Raw genomic sequence first — 22742 nt, forward strand, 5'->3', positions numbered from 1 at the left:
ACAGCTTTTTTAACTATGCACATTTGTTAGAATGTCACATTAAATGCCCCAGATTAAAATCTACTTTCATAAAAATTTGCAAATATATCTGATACAAGTAGAGAAGGGTGTAAAAGACCTAAGAAATGGAATACTATAGTTATTCAATTTACCTTGCAAAGAACACAAACTTGTCAAGATCATTATAAAATGAGAATGGGCCATTGTCAAATGCTTTATTTTCTTCTATATACCTCCATAGATGGAAGAAGTTCACCCAAACATCTAGAAATACTTGACCTTGACACTTGAAAGAGCCAGCAATCCTTGCAATTTCCATGGTCAGTTTTCCAGAATGTTATTTCTACATATGCTTTAATCACAAGGCACCAAAGGAAAACCATGTCAATAGCATACCAGAGTTGTATTAACATTTGTACAACTTTTTTTGTTATATTACAACATACCTTTTTTGTGGCCAGTACTTGATACTGAACCCAAGGACCTTTGCACTGAGCTACATCACCAATTTTGGTTTGTCTTTTTTTTTTTCTTTTGAGACAAGGTCTTGAAATATGCCCAGATGGAACTCAAATTTGTAATGCTCCTGCCTCAGCCTCTCAAAGTGCTGGGATTATAGGCATTTGCCACTGTGCCCAGCTAAAACATATTTTTACATAAATTAGGGCATCAGGCTTCACAGCATGGACCCCCAGGCTCTACTTTACACTTTTCCATCATAGCTATGTTCCAGCATATTTGAGAGTAGCTGACAAGTGATTTCATCATCCTGAAATGAGCCTTAAATTACTAATTCCAAATTTCTAAAATCCAGAACATAAGATAGGAGATTGCAAAAAAAGTGACCAGGAAACATTAAGAAAGGAAATCTAAGAATGTCTGAGTGAAAAAATCTAAGCCCTTTCTACTCCACACTGAATTAAACTGAACATAATGGCTAAAGTTTAAGGCACTCTTCTTTGAGACTCTGGTTTCTTAATTCCTTTACTGACACCAAACAGGTGTAGACACAAACAGGTGAGAGAATATGTGACTAGACTTTTAAGATCTTTGGCAGGAAGGCTTCCCTGACAGACTTTACCTCTCAGCTGCCCTGAGTTTTTCTGCACCCCGAGTATAAACTGCAATCGACCAGTCCACACAACGTGCAAAACCTTCCTTCAGGAGGAGCTCGGTGATATTGCCATTCTGAAAAATAAAGTGCATGAGAAGCAAACACAGGTTAAATTCTGTAGCAAGAAGATCCATTTCTCTAGATTTTAACACAATGCACACAGCCACAAGCCACTGGGCAATTTGTTTTTTTGTATTTTTAAAGTAGTTTGTCTCATTAAGAAACCACCCCTAAGATAGGAAACATCATTCTGAGACTTCTCTCAACCTCAAGTCAGTCTCAGCACAGAACACTTCATTTAATAGGAGTAGAATAAATGTTAATGGCATTGAATGGAATTGACATTTCAATAGTTCTTCTTGGGGGCAGAGGAGGATGTTAATCTTTAGTAGAGATTACACCTTATTCTTCCCTTCCTTTTTCCTAAACCAGAGAGCTAAAGAACAGACCGAGTAGGAAACAGCATAAGCCCAGTGAATTACAATTCTTATTCTACTGTGACACGGAGCCATCTGGCAGGGCATGGCCAGACAGTCAGCGCTCCAGAAGAAACAGACGTGACCTTGGCACACTCCAAACCCAACCTCCCTGCCTTCTAAACTGTCATCATGAAAGAATTATCTAGCCAAAAGAGTAACAGTAAGTTAACGCTGTTTTACACATAGGTTACATTGATGAAAATTCACTTAGTTGTCACAAAATGAGGTCATATCATTTCCAAGAATAGCCCATCTATATAGCGTACAATAAGTTAAACTCCCAACATTCAGAACTAAGAATATAAAGAACCTCACTCCTGCTTACATCAGAGATAGGAGTTAATGGGGTAAGTCCTGGAATATAGAAAGCAAGTTTTCTATGCATTAGTTTTTTTCACGATTGGTCTCCCAAAATGCTACAGACAGCGGATGGTTAGACCGACACATGAACGTCATTGATCCTACTCTCCAAGCTAACCCACTTGGGAAGCTCTAGGATCAAATACTTGGTAAAGTAAATGATGAAGTTCCTCTTCGCCTCATGAACTCAGTATCATTTAAGATTAATTTCTTAAAGGTGAGAAGTTGCAGATTTGTCCAATTCTCTAAGACAAATGATACTCCCCTAGAAAATGCCTCCAAATCACTAGATGGTAATCCTGCCAAGACATTCAAAGGGATGTTAAACATAGAAGAGAAATGAAGCAAAGTCTGGCTCTTCAAACCCTGAATGCACCTCTAAGCCTGCACAACCCAGGCTGCATGGCACACTCACTGGATGAAGGATGGTACCCAGAATGTTCTGGTTGTGGCAGCTCTCCAGGATGATCTGAACATCTCTCTGAAGCAGTCGAGATTCGGTGAAAAATTTGGCTTCTGCAGCGAAAGGCTCTGGTGTTTCACTGCCATCTGGTTCCCGACGAAAAGTTGGGCACTAAAGGAAAGTAAGGCGGGTGAGGAACGAAGCCTAACTGCTACAGCCAAGTACTCTTGTCCTACAGTCAGCCTTCCAAAAGACACAATGCCACAAGCTAAGTTCAGAGAGGGCTGGCACAGTGACAAACACCTGTAATCCCAAGATACTCAGGAGGCGGAGCAGGAGGATCATGAATTCAAGCCCAGCCTGGGCAACAGTGAGATCCTATCTCAAAAAATTAAATCCAGTAAGGTCAAGGAAGTCCCAAATCAGCTGTTTCAACTATTTTAAAACATATTGGTAAAATGGTCTGGTAGTATCATACTCTCAGACATCTTGGTAAAGCCAAATAAATCTCCCATTACCATGGAGAAAATCATTTAATTATGGATGAAAATAGCCCCTTACCAAGAAAAGATTTGCCAGTGCCTAGCTTTTAATACATTCACAACAGGGCAGTATTTTGTATGTCTCACTGCCGGGCAGCTCTGATTTGAATGTGTTACATTCCCACTGGGTTGTACCATCAGTGATATATGCCTGACTGTCCCATTGGGCAGCATAGGACAGTCCCAGTGGGTGGTACAAGCTGCCTGATGGAACAGTCAGGCATGTACCAACAGTGGTTCAAGCTGGCAGGAATGTGTTAATCCCTAATTTTTAAAAATATAAATAGATATTTTATATTAATACAAATTATATTCAGCAAACTTCAGAGCCATTCATCCCTCCTTTTCTAGGCTTATATTCTCAACAATCTCTGAACAGATTCAAAGTACTTTCAATTTTAAAAATTAAAAGGCTATCTGATCTAATTAGAATTGTTCCACTGCAAAGCGTAAACCACAATAAGCATAAAGGATTCTTTTTTTTTTTGGTACCGGGGATCAAACTCGGGTCCTTTAGCTTGTGAGGCAGGCGGCAGAACCACTGAGCTAAATCTCCGGCCCAAGCATAAAGAATTCTAATCAATGGCCCATACTAGGAAGAAACAGAAGATCTGAAATCCCCAAGTGCAGGAATCTACCCATCACTGAGCATTTCCACAGATTCCATACCCACTGCATGGCCCAGTGTATGGTCTGACCTTGATGCCTGACAGCATGACCGTGACCAGGTAGTAATCCGGGAGAAGCAGAGCCCTGACCACACTGCCATCTCGCACATGCTCGATGATAGCTGCGTGACAGAACAAATAAGTTAGAAATAGCATGCCCTGGATAAACAAGGGCCAAAGAGACTACTTCTAACCCAGTTCCTTTCCGCCAAACCTTGAGAAAGTCTCCTTCTAAGAAGTTAGGAAGCACCAGCAGGTGAGGAGGGAGTCACAAAAATGAGTCCTGGAGAATACAAATCAGACCTGCTTCTTTGCCTTCTGAACCTTCTGGGACCTCACAGCTTAGACCTTTGTTACCCAAAATCTAAGATGCTCACCTGAGTACCAGCTGCCAGGGAAAAATAACTCAGGACTAATCATACTTTCACTTTACTGTGTCTACAGTTAACAAGAAAGGTCTCAAAGTAGGATCGAAAACTACATAGTACATTGCATGCAGAATACTTGTTCCTACCTCCAAGTTTCAGGGGCAGTTTTTAAGCAGCTTTTTTTTAGAAAGAAGATCCACTGCAAATGCCAGCAACTGACAACCCAGCAGCAACACAGGACTAGCCTCTGTAAAATGTGCATAATGTAATCTATGGGAATGGAATTCAAACACCCTTTCAAAATGCCATGTTGTTTTTTATATTATGGATTTCCTCTGGATAGTAAATAAGCAAAAGAAAGGTTCACTAGACCTTATAAACCCCAAGAAGCAAAGGCAGTAAACAGAATCGGCCTGGTCTTCTCTGTCTTTTCCCACCAGTCTCACCATTAACAGGTTTCTGGTGGTGTGAGTCCACAAAGTGCCTTGGGTTCTCAATGGTATACTTGAGGTCCCTGATGGTATGGGATCCGTTCCCCTCACTCCACATCCCTTTCTTTGCTGCCTTCGCTTGTTCCTCACATTCTGCAAGCCGGTTCTGTTCAGGACTGGGACATGAAAAACAATGTGGTTAGTGAGTTCATAAAACAGAAATAAGCCACTCAGTTTCTTCAGTATCTTCACCCCTGGAGTGGCTCCTAAAGCACCTGTTTCAGACCTACAGTGTAAGATACAAGCCTATAACCAGAAAATCACCATGAATGCAATTTCCAGACTCCAAACTCATTCCTTCAAATGACAGATTAGATTCTGAGAGCATTTAATGAGAAGATCTAAAGAACACACTCTCGGTTCTGCCACTACCCATGAGAACAGAGAACAAGTTAGTGGCTCAGAGGGGTGCCATGCCAGGGAGTATAGCTTCATTTAACCACCGAAGATTCAGGAACTAGGATCCAGCATGGCACACCAGGGCACAGTGCAGCAAAGGTGACTAAGAACCACCCTTAGTCTCCCTCAGTCCCCCCAAAAAGCTGTTCAGATAATTCCGCCCCCTAAGTACTTATACATTCAATAAGGTTAGCTAGGCAAAGATGGTTTAAAAATGGAGCCTTCGCCTTCATCCAAGCAGGAAACCAAACTACATAACAAAAGAGCCAAAAAGTCAGCAGACAGACCAAAACAAGTTAAAAAAAGAAAAAGCCAGAAATGGCTCTTTTTCCTCATTTATGAGTTAAATTTAGGGAGCAATGAACCACAAGGCCTTTGTACAATCACAAACATCTGGTACCATCAATGGCTGTACACATAAACTGAACCTCCTCCCACTTGCATCAGTACAGATTTCTAAGCAGGAATGACCAGCCATTGCTCAAGCCAAAAGTCTTCAGTACCTATCTTCCTTCTCCTCACTCAAAAGGTAACTATATCCTCACAGATCCAAATTCACAGCCAAAGTTAGATGAAAAAATGTAGCAAAAATGACAGAAGCAAACACACAACTGAGAAAAGGAGACTTCATATCTAGAGAGACTAGTACACTCCAATAGAGATTCTTTGCTGTGGATTTTTTTTTTTCTAGTTGCTAACTGCATTCCCAAAAAACACTGCAACAGTAATCATGCCAGTAATTGTCCTTAAGTTAGAACTGTGGCATGCTTCCAAAATCACCACCTAAAACAAACATCTTAATTCACCAAATTCCCACATGTACACAACACACCCATTACAGAGTCCAGCAAATGTCTCCTTGCAATCAGAAAGGACCACAGAAGTATATTGTGAATGTCCTAGCCCCAAAGTCTAGGGCAGAAAGAATGCAAAAGGTACATTTTGGCCTTTGTTCATCCTCATCACTGGCACACCTCGTGCAAATATTTATCCAAAGCCTTTTCGCCAACTACTATAGTCATATAATACAGCAAAGACTTAACAATTTAAAAAGCATGTTTACAGCCTCCAAATTACTGATGTAGCATATCACTTTTCAGAGACTAAAGTGTTAATTAAAGCCAGCTGCAATCCACCCTACTGAGCGCTAACACCAGTGAACTTGAGCATGATGCATGCATTATAAACCATATACCTAACACTCTCTTCTAATAAGTTCTTATTACCAGCATCAAAATAAATATATTTTACCTACTAATTAAGTACCTATACATTCACAGAAGAAACAGACTTAAAAGGCTTGAGAGAAGATTTTCCTGACCAAAATAACTATATCCTTGTCAGTTTCCCCAGATTCTAAGCAATAGATTTTGCTTTGAATCCTGTTTATTTGCCTAGCTTTATTTTTCACTGCACAATTTCTTGTACCCAACATATCATTTATCTGTTTATTGTCTATCTCTCCATTAGAATGTTAGCAGACCATAAGTCTGTTCACTACTATATTCTGCCTAGATATAGTTTGGTACATAGTAAGTGCTCAATAAACATTTGAGGTTGCATGAATAAATACTCCAGAAATTAAAATCTATAGTCTAAGACTCATGAATATGAAGAACAGAACTGACTTATCTCAAAGCCTGTTTTTAAGTACACATACCAAAACCATTAATGTTGCACAGCAAAAGAAACAACCAATGGGGTGAAGAGACAACCCAAGAAAATGCGAAAAAATTTTAATCAGCTATTCCTCAGATGAAGCACTAATATCTAGAATATGTAAAGAACTCAAAAAAGTCAGACCCCCAAATTTAAAGATCCAATCCAAAAATGGGCATCTGAAATGAAGAGACACTTCTCAGATAAAGAAGTACAAATAGTGCCTCTTTAATAAATGGTGCTGGAGAAATTGGGTTTCAACTTGCCAAAGACTAAAACGAGACCTATATTTCTCACCATGCACTAAACTAAAATCGAAATGGATTAAAGATCTAAATATAAAAACAGAAATGCTGAACCGCCTGGAACAGAGGTTAGGTAGAACTCTTGAAGACACTGGGGTAGGAAAAGACTTTATGAACAAAACCTCAGTTGCCCGTGAACTAGAACAAACAATCAACAGTGGGATCTCTTCTTACTAAAAAGCGTCTGCACAGCAAGAGAAACCACCAGCAGTGTGAAGAGAAAACCCACAATGCGGGAAAAAATTTTCACCAGCAGTCCCTCAGACAAAGGTCTACTATCTAGACTCTATGAAGAACTTAAACAAATCAGACCTCCCAAATTTAAAGACCCAGTCCAAAAATGAGCATCTGAAATGAACAGACATTTCTCACACAAAGAAGTAGAAATGGCAAATAAACATATGAAAAAATGTTCAACATCACTGGTCACTGGAGAGATGCAAATGAAAACAATGCTGAGATTTCACCTCACCCCAGAAAGAATGGCTGCTATCATGAAATCAACCAATAACAAATGCTGGTGGGGATGTGGAGAAAGAGGAACCCTCCTCCACTGCTGGTGGGAGTGTAGACTGGTGCAACCACTGTGGAAATCAGTATAGAGATACCTCAAAGAACTAGGACTGGAAGTCCCATTTGACCCAGCTATTCCCCTGCCAGGGATCTTCCCCAAAGAATTAAAAGAATCATACCACAGTGATATATGTGCACCCATGTTCATGGCAGTAACAGCTAACAGTTTGTAATATTAAAATAGTTTGTAATATTACAATAGTTTGTAATAGCTAAAACTTAGGAACAGCCAAATGCCCATCAACTGGAGACTGGATCAAGAAAATGTGGGGTTTTTTAAATAAAATGGAGTACTACTCAGCCATCAAAAATGAGAAATTAGAGACATTTATTGCTAAATGGATGCACATTGAGGCAATACTCTTAAGTGAAATAAATAGGACACACGTGTAAATACTGAATAGCTTCTCTAGTGTGAGAAACTGAAAGTGTAAATAAGGACTAAAAGGTTTAATAGATAATGTGAAATAGGAAGAAAAGGAACAAAGGGGAAGGAGAAGTCGGAGGGGTAGGGGAAAGGAAAGAAGGGAATGGAATTAATATGAGAAAATGAAAAAATGGAAACAAAGTGTTTGTAAATAGGGGGGGATGGAGGAGTTGAAGGGAGGGCAGGGGAAGGGGGAAAAAATAAGAGCCAAGAGAGTATGTAAAGGTGCATATCTCCAATGATGAATTTCATTATATTGTACACCTAAAATGTACCAATAAAAGGATATACAAAAAAAAAAGAAGTGCAAATAGCAAATAAATATATGAAAAAAACATTCAACATCACTGGTCATTCAAGAAATACAAATTAAAACAACATTGTGATTCCATCTCACTCCAGAAAGAATGGCTATCATCAAGAAATCAGCCAATAACAAATGGTGACAAGGCTGTGGGGAAAAAGGAACTCTTCTCTACAGCTGATGGGTGTGCAAATTGGTACACAATATGGAAAAGTATGGAGAGAGATTCTTCACAAAACTAAAACTAGAGGTTCCATTTGACCCAGCTATCCCCCTTTTAGGTAACTTCCTAGAAGAGTTAAAAGCATCATACCACAACAATATATGCACAACCATGTTTATGGCAGCACAATTTGTAATAGCTATACCTTGGAAACAGCCTAGAAGCCTATCCACAGATGAATGGATAAAGAAAACGTGGTTGTGAAATACAATGGAGTACTACTCTGCCATAAAGAAAGATAAACTCGAGACATTTTTAGGTAAGTGGATGCATCTTGAGGCCATACTTTTAAATGAAATAAATCAGACACACATGTTTAAAAACAGCATTGTTTCTTTTGTGGGAGAAACCAAAGGGTAAATAAGGACCAAAATGGATAATAGACTTTTGGGAAGTAGGAAGAAAATGTTCAACTGGGAAGGGGAATAAGAAAGGGAGAGGGGGAATGGGGAAGGGAAGGGAGGGAAGAGGGATTAAAAAAAAATGGAGGGAAAACAATAGAAACAAAGTTTTGTAAAGGAAGAGGGGAAAAAGGGATTGAAGGAAAGGGAGAGGAATGGGAAAAATAAGAATTAAGATATAATATGTACAGGTATAAATTCCCTATGATGAATGCGATGATTGTTTAGTCAAAAGTACTGCAATAAAATTAATTTTTAAAAAACTATTAATGAACGTTGACTGATCTAATGGTTCAAAATAATCTATTGGCAAGAATATCCCAGAAGCCATGAAAGCACCTGAGATTACCCATTTTATATGAGGAAGAAGGAGTGAAAATATAGCAAAGCCAATTTACAGCTGACTACTCAATCTTCCTTAATGTCTCAAAAAGAGGGGACAGAAGAGTCCTGCATACTTACTTATTAGCTCTCATGCCTTCTCTCCGGGTGGCCAAGCCCTCTGCAACCAATGACTCTGCAATGTTTTCCCCATTAGTATCTGAGGAAAAGAAAAACAAAATTAAACCCAAGATTCCCACCTGCCTCCACTAGCACCAGAGCTCCAGCAAAGGCCCCTCTCACTCTCAGCTCTTCAGAGAATGGTACTGCCAGAAAGACAGACAGTGATGCAGCACTGGGCTCCCAAAATGTCTAGGCTCCTGGACTCAAAGGCCTATCAATCTTCTCGGGATTTTATTTCTATTTTCTAGTGTTCTTACAGGCCAAAGGTAATCTCGGGAACCACAGGAGACTGACAAAAAAGCAAGACACAAGTAAGTGGCAGGCAGCTCAGGAGAGTACAAAGCAGTGACGGAAGGAGAAGCCTGCAGCAGAACACAAATCCGGCTGCTTAATGGCTTAGACAAGATCTCTCTGCATCCTAATTTACTCACCTCTAAAGTGAGGAGATCACTTGCCTTGATGGGTTCTTATGAGAATTAAATAATGTGTGTAAATCAGCATGCACAGTGCCAAGGGGATGGCAGGAATTAGGAAAAGTTAGTCTCTCACCTTGTCCAATCAGATAGACACATTCATTTAGGGCTTTCTATCATGCTTTACACCAGAAAGTCTAATCCTCTCCATGATGGCCTAGTCTCTGCTCTAGGAAGACACCAAGACAAGTGACACTGCTTGAGAAAACTGTCTCTTGCTCTCACAGGACACCGTCTAGTTTTCTAATCTCTCACACAGGCAAGAAAAGTGAAGTTAAACATAAAACCCAATCTGATTAGGTTCTACTCCAGCACTTGAAACATTAATTGCATTTCCATTCTACTGAAAAAGCTTTCAGGCTCGGTATATTCTCTTAAATCTTTGCTTGTCAGCTGAAATGATAAAGGAAGACATCTATGAGGGAATCACTGCATAAAAATCTTTAATATGGCAGAGAACAAGCTCCTAGCTAAACAGAAACACAGCAGTCTAGCTGATAGGAAATTAAAGAAAATTCTGTAAGATTTATATTCAGTACACTACATATCGACTTCCATGAGTAGTAACAAGTTCACACACACCCCCAAACCCAACCTAAATGCTTTATCATTAGAATGCTCACATTTCTGCAGAGGCAAATTGTACGACTCTTCCTCTACCAAGGAAAACTGAGGTGCATTTATACTAAGAACAGTCCAACTCTGAGCTGAAAATGGATCAGCCGAGCCTGTCTACTGAGATCAGACTCCGACTTTAGTAATGTTAGTAAATATTACATTGGTTCCTTCAAGCAACAGCAATCCCAAAGAGTGGAAGAAAAGTCAAAGTGAAGGATGCAATGAGGTTAGAAGTTAAGTACTGAGGTGTCAAGAGGTCTGGGGGTAGAAAGGAAGAAGTCCAAGTACAGGCAAGATAAATGGCCATAAAGTCAGCCAGCTGACAAGGCACCCAGTAGTTCTCAGACATTTTCTTGGCATAAACCACTCTAAAACGGTCCACTTCTAAAACGTGAGCTCTACAAATGCTCTTTCAAAAGGCAATATATACCCCTAGGCTGAATCCTCATGGAGGCAATAAAATGTGATAGACAGGAAACTGAAACAGAACCACGTGAGCCAAAGAGCTCATTCTTGCTTGTTACTTATCAAATTATGAATCTAGTCAAGTCATAATTGGAGGATAGTATTCAGAGCAGGTAGAAGATGATCTCCACTTCAAAAGTCCAAAGATTGATTGTCTTAGTTACTTTTCTCATTGCTGAGACAAAATACCCAATACCTAAAGTTAAAGGAAAGGTTTGTTTTGGCTTAGTTTGTAGAGGTTTCAGTCCATAGTTGGCTGGCTCCAAGGCAGGTTGGAGAAACAGTTCACGGCAGGCAAAAGGCAACAAAATAAAGCAAGGGACAAGAAAAGCCTCTTTCTGTCCCTTATATTGTATCCAGGCTATCAAGATTAGGGCAGTGCCAAACCAATCAGTGGACTGATTTAGTAATCACCCACCCTTAATTCTAGCACCCTTAATCCTAGCAATGCATCATGAATCAATTACACACTCTAGATTCAGCCACTCTGAAAAAGGCCCACCTATGACTACATGAGGCTTTGGGGGGACATCTAGACACAAGCCATAACACTGATTATCTCTTTTTAGTAAGCTCTAGGCTAACCACTAATTATACCATTCTCACCCATCATGAAAGCAGTGAGATGCTTCCAACCTAACTTTACTTCTACAATTAAAATCAGTCCTCACAGGATGTTGTGCCTTGCTATTCAACCCTGCTTATCTACCTCTAGCACTGACTACCCACGGCTAAATTACATGAGATATTAGGAAACCGTTTTGTGTTATTGGGATTTCATGTTGTGTCACTGCACCCAGCTGAGGAAATGTTTGCTTTTTAAATTAAAGAATCATAGGAGATATCCAACAAATATCAGCTCCCAAATTGTTCATGTTCACCTGCCTGGCTGCTTTCTAAAGAACATTTTAGCAATTCTTTTAATGTCCTATATCTATTCAAATTCCATTCCCTAGCCTTCAGGGCGGGGGGGCTACTGAGAATCGAACTCAGGACCTTGTGCCTGCCAGGCAGGCGCTATGCCACTGAGCTACATCTCCGGCCTTCCTAGTCTTTTTAATCCAAAGAAAACTACAACATATAATATCCCCTGAGCCACCTGGTCCAGCTGAACAATAGGTATGTGCATGTACATGTACACACAGGTATTCAGCACACAGAGCCAGAGCTAGGAGCTTTACACCCACCTTAAAACAAACAAAGAAACTAGGCTTTGAGAGGTGAAGTAAGGGTACACAGTGGGAAATCACAATTCTAACCCACATGTTCTGTTACAAAATATGTGGCCTCCAAAAAACCCTAAACAGGTCTTCCATTCCTCAAGAGTCCCCAGGAAGAGAAGAAAAGCCACATGAGAGAGAAAATAGAGGATGCAACATAGGGAATCTATAGGAATTCAATTAGCACTCTGACCTAGAAGCACAAAGTCACTGACTTCCATGAGCTGTTAGCCAAAACAGGAGCAAGAAACAATACCACGGTGTACCACATACACAAACATGAAGCTGAGAAAGCAGCATAGGGTACACAAGGAGTAGGACTCCTGGGGGCACACCTTTGCAGCTGTGTGCCAGTCAGTGCCACCACAGCCAACCTACCTACAGCTGCATCTACCAGAACCCACACTGGCCTCCCACCACATTAGACTCCCAGAGAGATGAGTCTGCTCCTCCTTGCTGCTCACCTTTTCCAAGGTAGATCATGCCATACTCTCGCCCCTGGGGAGTTTTGTTTTCTATCGTGAAACAGACTTCTTTCCCAATCAGCTTCTTGCGAAGGAACTCTCGTGCAGGAAATGCCCACGGCTGGAAGAAAAGAAAAGGATGTTAGGAGGACTGCCTGTTCCAGACCCCCACCAGCATTCAAGTAACTTCATGCCTTCAACAAATATCTGAGTACATACTACATCCAGGCCCTGCATTTGGTATGAAGAATATGAAAATCAAACACATACAACATGGCTCACACACGTAGGGGTTGTATAAAAAAGCAAGGTCTATCAGGTCCTCAAAACAGGTCTCAGAGTGTTCCAGACATGGGCAGTAGCACTTCACCCCATCTTTATCTGTTCAGTTACAGCTTAATATTTGTGCATAATATTTGCCAAGACTTTTATATCACCTACCACATGCCAGTCACCACTCTAACTGCTTTCTATATATCAACCCATTCCCTGAAATGGGAGGCCAGGGTTCTACAAGGACCTAGACAGAAGGAAATCATAAATAACAACTATCACCTCCATTAGTCTGCCTCTTTCCAATTTACAAGCACTTTCCCTGAAACCAGGACAGGAGTCAGGACAGGGTTTTAGGGCTATTATTTTAGAGAGAATCCTCTGCTCAAGTAAGAATCTTATTTATGTCATTTTTGCCACCTTTTGAAGGACAGCAACAGACTTGAGAGGACAGACTTCAAAATGTCACCTCATCTCTTTCTGCTGTCTGAAGCCTTTACAGGTCCTAGAATTATGGCAGGACAACAATAACAACACCTTAAAAGGATCACTTTGATAACGGTGATTCTTCTCTCCCACCTACTCACAGTATCAACATGGTGGGGGACAGGAGAAAACAATCCTGAAATGAGAAGCAGAGTCTATCTGTGATCAAGATAATGCATCATGGTTTGCCCCATGCCCACCTCACCACTCCTCTTAGTGTGGTTTAGACAAAGAGAGATGTCTCCTCTGATGCAGAATAGAAATGAAGAGGGACAGAGTAACAGTTCCAGGAGTATGTGGTAGTAGAAGCTCATGTGCTAAAAAACTGCAAAATATAAAAGGTTTCCCCTTTTATAATACAGTATGCATAAAATAAGAGATTGCCAATTGCAGTCTCTTAAAGTCAGACCTCAGACTACACACAGGAAAAGCTGAACAGTACATTAGTGACTTAAAAAGAAAGCCTCTGCTAACCTTTTCAATCCATGAAGATTAGCCCATGGGGTCACCCAACAAGCTTTTCTAAAAGAAAAACATACATATGACTTCCCAGAAACCAGAAGCCAACTGAAAGATGCTAAGTCCACCAACCCACTGGGCTGGCAGTCATGAAAACAGTGCCGTTACCAAACTAATATTTAAAATTCAGCACCACACTCCATTCTTGAATACTTGGGAAAGGTGTGCTAACACAAGTGTTCCTAAAGGAAGTCAAGATTTTGGCAAAAACTCACTTACTGAAGGTCAGTTCACAAGGAAATAAGTATCTAACCCCTACCGAGAATCCTCCAATTTCTACCCTGCAGGCAGAAGCTCTCAAAAAGCTCTTAAGGTTTGCTGAAGGAATACCCTTTTAGGCTCTTGTGTTTTACAGCTAGTCAGTCAGTCACTGGGCAGTAAGACAAACCCACACTGGAAGTCTTGAAACAGATACATACTAACCCTATTGGGGAAAAAAAATCATCTAGGTTCCACCATCTTCCTTTCCAAAAGCAGCCTTCTCAGACTGTGTTCTGGCCACAGGTAGACAAATCTGGACATGATAACAGCTGAGAAGAAAGGTCAGGAGACTTACTATTCAGGAAAGAAACTGACCAGGAAGGGAGGGAGGGAGTGAGGGAGGGAGGAACAGGTTGGAAGGAAGGAAGGAAGGAAGGAAGGAAGGAAGGAAGGAAGGAAGCAACACTCTTTACATGATGGGATGGGCAAGACAGCACTCTGGGAGAAAATCCTTTGTAGAATTGAGGCCAGGCAGAAATCTATCTACATAACCTTCAAACATAACCTTTCAGAACTCTAAGAGGCAAGTATAGAAAAATTTGCTCCAAGTATTTATCAAGAGACAGAATGGCCTAGTAGAAAGAATAACTGTGGTCATTTAAATGGTGCCCAGAGCTCCATCTAAGAAGCAAGTGACTTTTAACTACAGTAAGTCCCTGACTTACAAACATTCAGTTCCATTCCAGGAGAACACGTGTAAGTTTAGATTTGTTCGTAAGTCTGACAAAGTGAGTCTTATACACTTTTGACACAAATATACATATAAAGCATTAAAAAACACATACACACAAAACTACAGTTAAGTTCCCAACTGTACTGTACTACTGTACACTATTGCACTGTACAGTAAGCACACAGCAGCACAACTGTGATAATGTCCAGCACACTGTGAGCTACTTCTGCGATTTGTTCACATCTTACAAATATTCATAATGTGAGGTCCATTCGTATCTGAAAGTTTGCAACTTGAATGTTCATAAGTTGGGGACTTATTATTAAGACTCAAGATCACCTCTTTCCTTTAGAATGCACAACAGCAATAATCTGGCAGCTTGGTCTTCAAGCATCAGGCTTCAAGCCCGAAATCATGCAAACTTGTTGTGCAATGGAACTTTTTAATTGCAGTCATCTTTTCAGTCAGACTTCTAAAATTACTACAAGATCAAATCCTAGAATCATGTAAAACCTAAAAGTTAGTTACTTTTGTATATGGTCTAACATTTAATACTTCTTGTCTTGTCTTTTCTAATCATCCCATTGTATCACGTGGATATCCTGCTCTACCTTCCCTCTCCTGCCTCCTCAATTATCAACAGCTCTAATGAATGAAGGACTATGACATTCACTACTTCATTTCTCATGAAACCAACATACAGCTTCACACACAGCAAGAGCTCGATTAAGCTGTGAGAAATAAATATATAATTCCCACAGTGCCCATCAATGCAGTATCCAGGCTGCCTGGAGTAGCTAGGCAACGCTGGGATTAGCCTGGAACAGAGCAGTGACAGCCGGGGACATACAGTACAGCAGCTTTAATTTTCACAGGATTTAGGAGGAAGCTGAGTATCATTGAAAGAAGATATCAGGAGAAAGGCAAAGAATAATCAAGTGAATAATATTTGGGGCAGTGATACAAAGGGAACTAAATGACCAATGATGTCCTTGATTCTTCTTGAACTTGAAAAAAACTAGATCACATGCTCCAAAACAATGTAAAGCCTGGAAGGGGGTGCCATATTGTATAATCCATGGACGGCCAAAAAGAAATACTTAAGTTCTCCCTAGCATCCACTTAGGCACTTAATTACAATATTCCTGCTTTGCGTCAGGTGTTGAATAGGCACAAGGACATGGAGGTAAAAGACAGGTTCCCTCCTTTTGAGGTTTAGGATCTAGTAGAGAAAGTCTATATGCTGATAACTTGAAGATAAGATGATAAGAGTAGGTGTGACTGACTCTTAAAAGATAGCAGGGGTTTATCTGGCCACACAAGGGAGCAGCATGAGCTAAGGGCAAGAAAAGAGGACACTCAAGTGGCCTGTGAGGAGACAAGTGCTACAGCATGGTTGGTGTTATCCTGAGAGGAGATTAAAGGTCAAACCACAAATGGGCTTGTGTTCCAGGAGAAGGCATGTGGGTTTGTCACACAGGTAATGAGGAATCACTGAAGTATCTAGGAATAACAATGAGCAAGAGAAGAAATGAAATTACATTTCAAAAGTATCTGGGAGCCTACAGAGAAGGGATTAGGGAGAAGAATGAAGGCAAAGAGACTACTATTCCAACATTCCAAGCACACTATCAAAGTTGGATAAAGAATAATAGCAATAATAAGGGACTGGGGATTTAGCTCAGTGGTTCTGGTGCCTGCCTCGCAAGCGTAAGGTCCCAAGTTCGATCCCCAGTACCAAAAAAAAAAAAAAAAGATGTTTCAGGCCGGGGATTTAGCTCAGTGGTTCCACTGCCTGCCTCACAAGTGCAAGGACCCAGTTTCAATCCCCGGTACCAAAAAAAAAAAAAAAATAGCAATAATAATGAAACATCAAGGTGAATAAGAGAAGATTTTTGAAGGGGCAGACTCTAGGTATCAATAAATGATGCTGGGATGGCAGTATTGCAACAAGATCAAGGGAAATCAGGTTTCTGGTTTGGGTTACCAGTTGGTGTTACTAGTAGCCTATGAGAGATCTTCAAGGGCATCGCAGGAAGAAAACCACATCACAGCAGGATGAGAGGAGATTAGGTATTAAGGGGGAAAAAGAATGACTGTGGGCTAGAAAAGAATGAAACCTACAGCTACCAAATACTTCATCTCACAGGGACCTCCCAAGAGTTACTGGAAGAAATCTGGTGAGACCAAGTTGCTGTAGAAGAGATAAAAGTACTAGGCTATATAAATGTAAGGAACTACAAAGGAATGCCAGATAAGATTATATGGTATCGTTCTAGCTAGGATAGTTCTGGTCAGATTCCACTGACCTGCTACATGGGACACAGTTATGATATTTTAAAACAAGTCCCAACTGGCCTTGAGTTTCTCTGCCCCAGATGCTCATGCATGAAGCAGGAAATTAAAACACAACCCTTTTTTCTTAGAGGCTGCACTGCTTCTTTCTTCTGGGGAAATGAGCTTGATCAGCTCCAAGAAAGATCAGCACTCTACCTCTAAGAAGCAGTCAGACTGTTACACAACATGCAACTGAAAGGAAGAGAACTACAGAATGCTGATTTATCTGGTATGCACCCAAAATTTGAAAAATGCTGAAAGAGATTTAATCATCAATACTTGGTCCAACACAGGAGAGTAGTGATTACCAGAACTAATGTTTATCAAATACTTTATAATGTACTAAGCACTTCATGTGTTCTTATTTAATCCTCACTGAACAACCCTGTAGGACACACTATACAGGATAATGTATTTTTTCTAACACTTATTGTTACTGATGGAGGACCAATGAAAAACAACTGACCTTAATCTATTTAGTCATTATTCCAAAACTGATTGCTGTTGATAGAATAATTATGGGTGATTTTTCTCTTCTCTATTACCTATAACATTGTTTCATTGAACTCTTTTTTTTTTTTTGGTACTGGGGATTGAACTCAGGTCCTTCTGCTTTCGAGGCAGGCGGCGGAACCACTGAGCTAAATCCCCAGCCCAATTGAACTCTTAATTCAAACAAAATGCCACTTGTTATAGGTGAAAAAACCAAATGCTTTCCTTAAAGAAAAGATTCTCATGAGCTCTTGTTTTTTTCTTCTTTATCTCTGGCAGGGAAAAGCAGAGGAAAGCTGAGGCACTGATCTGCTCCACATCATCAGGTTGGGGCAGAGAACAAATAAGTAGAACCCAGACACTTCATTTCTGGTAGCCAAAGCACTAAAAAAGTTCCAAACACAGCCATGCCAACCTGGAACTCAAGGCAGCTGCTGGGAAAGACAAGAACTTAAGGAGCCAAAGACAGAGGACAGACAAGCCATGGTGGCAAGCATCAGAAATGGGGATAGGGATGGGGCAGTGTGAGAGGAATGGAGGAGAAGGTGCAAACAAAAGCAGTTTCTCACTATCACACCATAACACAATGGTGAGCTATAACTGATAAAAACTCCTTTAAAAAATGCATGTTTCATAAGTTTTTACAATTTAATCAGACTCACAGATACCTTTAGGGATGCATGGATCCCAGATTAAAGAATCTGTAATAAAGGGGCTTGCATGCATAGTATCCTACCATTTACAAAAACAACACTATATAGACATTAAATATCTCTGGAAGAAGACACAAGACACTATTAACACCAGCTGTCCCTGAGGGAAGTGCTAGATTTTTCACAGCTCTGCCATAATGAATGATGACTTCAAAAGGCTGAGACTACCTAGGAATGTTCCTAGTCTATGCCCAGAGAAAAAGTAGTAAAAACACTGGGCAAACTTAAGCCCACAGGAAAGGGTTCAAGAAAAAGCCTCAGTAAATACATAAATACCAGAAGCAAGCCCCTGGGGGGTATAGCCAAAGCCATCCATTCTATGATACAAAATGACACAAAATACATCCCCAAAGACTGATTACAGCAAAATTATATCAGTCAAGGAAGCGATCAGCTGTCCTAGGTCTGTAGCCTCAGGAAGGCCATGAGAAGCACCTACCTCATCTGGGGTGTCTTTTGCATCCGGTTGTGCAGCCGCCGCCCTGCGGGCAAGATTTCCAGCGCGAATGTTGCTGAGATTAATCTGCCTCTCCGGAGGAGGCCCACCACGAGGCTGCCCTCGCACAATGATGGCACACCCTGAGAGGACCTGTGCAGGGAGAAAAAGAGAAAATCAGAGGCCTGGAGGTAAAATCACTGTGATGGAAGTTGTCCACTGATGTAGCCCCAACATCTAAAACAGTACTTGGCAACTTGGAGGCCCTGGAATTTTTGCTGAATGACTAAATGAACGGAATTGCTTTTCATCTTATAAGAAAAACACCTACATAAAGCCTTGGGCCAGACTCTGAAATGATAGACCAAAAATACAAGCAGGAATTAAACAAGCAATAGAAAAGCCATAAAATAAACAGACTGGGGTGAAAAGGCATGTGAAACAGAGGTTAATGACCTTTGTAATTTGATCCCAGCAAGCACCCCCACTCGTGTTCTTCTTTATTATTAAGAGGTTCATAACACGATCTATACTTTCCATTCTAGGACTGAGGTGGAAAATGAAAGATTTTAGGGGAAAGTGGAGGAAGAAGACCCTACACACCATCCAGGAAGAAACAAGCATGCTCAAGACCAGAGAGAAATACAGAAATAGAGCAACCCAAAAGCTCAGGCCCTAAACAATTAAAAGAGGAGACTCTAAAAAGCACTTCAAGGCTCCCAAGTGTAGCAGCTCCTTTCATCTTTATGATCAAGGGGTCAGGTAGAGTCCATTTGCAACTGTGCAAAAGGCTCTGAGACTCACTGGCATTTAACTTTAAAACAGTTGCAGGGCAGAAGAAGGGAAGATTATAAGTGCAAGAATGGAAGAAGGAGCATGCTGGAAAAATGACTCAAGTTATTCAAGGTGCTTTTGCTCAGAGAGGCACAGTATAAGGAAGAGGTGGGTTCAAATGCTGGCTCCACTAGCTCTGAAAGACTCGGTTCCATGCTTCAAAACAAGAAACAGCTGCTGGCAGGTTGGCAGATAGGAGGGTGGAGAGTTCAGTCAACACAGAATGACAAGACCAGGGAGCTCAGATGAGACCAGGGAGCTGTCTGTAAAAGGTCAGTCATGGTAAAGGAAGAAATGACAGGGTATTGAAGGGAAGCCACTGACAATTCTCCCTCACTTCTCCACCTTAACTACTGCTTGAAATTGTGAAACATTAACGTAAGTACAGAAAGGCATTCAAACATACATGTATGTTAGAAAATAAGAAAAATAAACAACTGAGTAACCACTACCCAAGTTAAGAACTAGAACCCTTCCAGAATCTTGGATTTCCTCTGGGCCCCTCTCTACTCATAGCGCCTTCTCCTGATGCGCAGGTTACCCTGATCTTTGTGATAATCACTCCCTTACTTTTCTGTATAGTTCATCTATGTCCATCCTTAAGCAATGTGGCTTCATTATTTTCCATCTTTAAACTCTCTACTAACTCAGTCTACCCTCACCAATGACTTTGCTTTTTTTGCTCATTCTCTTTAGTGAAACTCATCCACATTGATATGAAACACTACTGTTTATTCATTTCCACTCTTCTACCCTTTTATGGGAATTCTCTCAAACACATATGCCCAATTTTTGAAAACTAGTCATCAGATTAATGTCTCAGTATCTCAAAAATGTAGGCATATAAATCACTTCTCTCCAGCTATACCATGACACAAACACCAAAAGAATTGTCTTCCTACTCCAGTTACAAGTCATGCTCTTTGTTTTTATCCTTTCTGATCAAGTGTTATCAGCAATGACACTCTAAATCTTCCAACCAAACAACTCTCCTACCAGCCTGTACTGAGAACCCATTCCTGGGCATCATTCCAGCAAAATGAGATTCTAAAAAGACAAGCTATCAAGGACCGGGGATTTAGCTCAGTGGTTTCACCACCTGCCTTGCAAGCGGAAGACCCCGAGTTCGATCCCCGGTACCAAAAAAAAAAAAGACAAGCTATCAAAACATGCCAAAGCCAGGAAAGTACAGATACTGCAGATGATGCCTAAAGTTCCTGAATGAGACTCATCAAGGAAGAAGAGGGGCTGGATATGTGGCTCAGTGGTAAAGCATTTGCCTGGCATGCCTGAGGCCCTAGATTCCTTACCCAGCACCACAGAAAAGGGAGAAGGAGAAAGAGGAGGAGCAGGAGGAGGGCAAGGAAGGAAGGAGAAAGGGAAAGGGAAGGAGGAAGAAAAGAAGAAAAGGAAAGAGCTTGGGTCTGAGTCTACAGTAAATTCTTTCTCAAAAGTGACAAAAACAAACTACAAAACAAGAACAGCACATTGCAGAAATCCTGAACTATAAATCATTCATGCACAAATTCCAAATGGAGCTAAGGAGAACCAAGCTTTATGTATAGATCATCTGTCTCCAGTGTCAACTCCTCAATTTTTGTTAATTTTCACAAAAATAAAGCACTTGAGAGCTGCAGCACCTCTCAGTAAAGGCCAGTGGTGAGACCTATTTACAACTCAGTGACTCAGCCCAGGAAATCCCCTCTTTCTCAAGTCTGACAAAGGTCACTGAAAATTTCAAGAACAGATTACCTGGTGAGAATCCTTTTCATACCTAAGTACAGTCATACCGGTTGTCTAACCCAATTCATTCCAAATTTGTGCTCAAACACTGAAAAGTTTGAAAACTAAATATATTTTTCCCATAAGTAATGGAAAACCAAATAATTGGTTCTGAGGCCCAAAACTTACACTTATAAATTCATTTTTCCAGATCTTTAACAAATTTCGCAGTGATTTCTTTCTTTAACTCTATCGTGGTTCTCAGTTTTCCTCTTAGCTTTAATGCTGGCATAACTTTCTTTGGAGCCATGGTTACTATATTTTATGCAAAGAAAGCACCAAAAAAAGGGCACAATAACAAATGTTTTAAAGCACGAACACACCCACTATTTATTGTCTGGGTGAGAGCACCACTTAGACTGAAGTGTCAGCCCTCTATATCAGCCAGGAGACATGTGTGACTCACTCTCAGCCCATAGATTTTTTCAAGTGGGATTTTCAGTTTACTATCAGCAAAGTTACGAACACCAAGCAGATTTTTTTCAAACTTTGCTGTTCAAGTAGTGGAAAGGTGGAGCTTGGAGCTGTTCCACACCCAAGGTATCACTGTATTAGAAAGATGTTACCTCTATTCATCTGCCTACTAAGTTAGGTCCCTGCTGGGCAAGCGGTCAAAACTGTTATCCTGGCCCCATAACAGATTTTGACAATCAGTTTGTATAGTAATTTTGCTAAACTCTTTTGTACACTATCCCCTCTCCCTAATGCTATTCTGAAGATAGTTATCAGCACTTCTTTGCATTATTGCGCCAAATAAGCCTGAATTAATATGAAAGAAATTATTTTTACTTTTTAGGCTGTTCTGTATGTTTTATACTATTGAGTATACTAATTCAAGCAACAGTCACCAATTCAACCTAAGCAACAAGAATACACTCACTGTGGCAGGCACTGCTATTCCTAATCCTCAAGGCGGAAAGGACCGGCACATTGTACATCTTTCCACTGAAACTATCTCCCCCCATTTGCCAATGGCCTTGCTAGAGAAGGTAGGAAAAGACTACACACCATCACAGAAGGAAGAGACCTGTTTCTATTAAGGAAGAACAAGTTTTCCTCCTATTTTCAGGACCTGAAATCACTCAAAACACACTATTACTCCTCCTTTTAGCTATCTCCATTTCATCTTCCAAACACTGTTAAATTCCCACTACCACTTTGTCAACAGGCTATTCAAGTTCTTCCCTAATAAAAATATTTTAATGGTCTTCCGCTATCTAATCTTCTCCACCTAACAAAACCAAGGAGAAATACCTTCGGGGGAAAAATACTTAAAATGTTTAAGTAAAATATGAAAAACACCAAGGGTCCATAAATCAGACAACTATCCCAAATGACATCAAGTCATTTATCCTCTCTGAAAGACCAGCCATCTAAGTTGATTACTCTCAGATGTTTATCCCATGACTGACTTATTTATTCATTTAACTCAAGATATACAGAATGCCTACTATGTGTGGGGCATTGTTCTAGAAA

The 22742-nt window shown here is 40.5% G+C and overlaps 1 protein-coding gene across 1 annotated transcript in view; it reads right to left on the bottom strand.

Moving 5' to 3' along the window:
• The window catches only part of Snd1 (staphylococcal nuclease and tudor domain containing 1), a 437205-nt gene that overhangs the window by 383809 nt on the left and 30654 nt on the right, over window positions 1-22742 (bottom strand). The window contains exons 2-8 of the mRNA XM_004856405.3: window positions 18654-18803; window positions 12461-12581; window positions 9179-9257; window positions 4381-4541; window positions 3597-3688; window positions 2369-2527; window positions 1082-1188 (exon numbers count right to left, since the gene is read on the bottom strand). Of these exons, the coding sequence (XP_004856462.1) occupies window positions 1082-1188; window positions 2369-2527; window positions 3597-3688; window positions 4381-4541; window positions 9179-9257; window positions 12461-12581; window positions 18654-18803 (869 nt within the window). The remainder of the gene's footprint in view (window positions 1-1081; window positions 1189-2368; window positions 2528-3596; window positions 3689-4380; window positions 4542-9178; window positions 9258-12460; window positions 12582-18653; window positions 18804-22742) is intronic.

Source organism: Heterocephalus glaber, unplaced genomic scaffold (assembly GCF_053883595.1).
Source record: "Heterocephalus glaber isolate CG9 unplaced genomic scaffold, H.glaber_assembly_v1.0 deba00000546, whole genome shotgun sequence".
Classification (NCBI taxonomy): Eukaryota; Metazoa; Chordata; class Mammalia; order Rodentia; family Bathyergidae; genus Heterocephalus; species Heterocephalus glaber.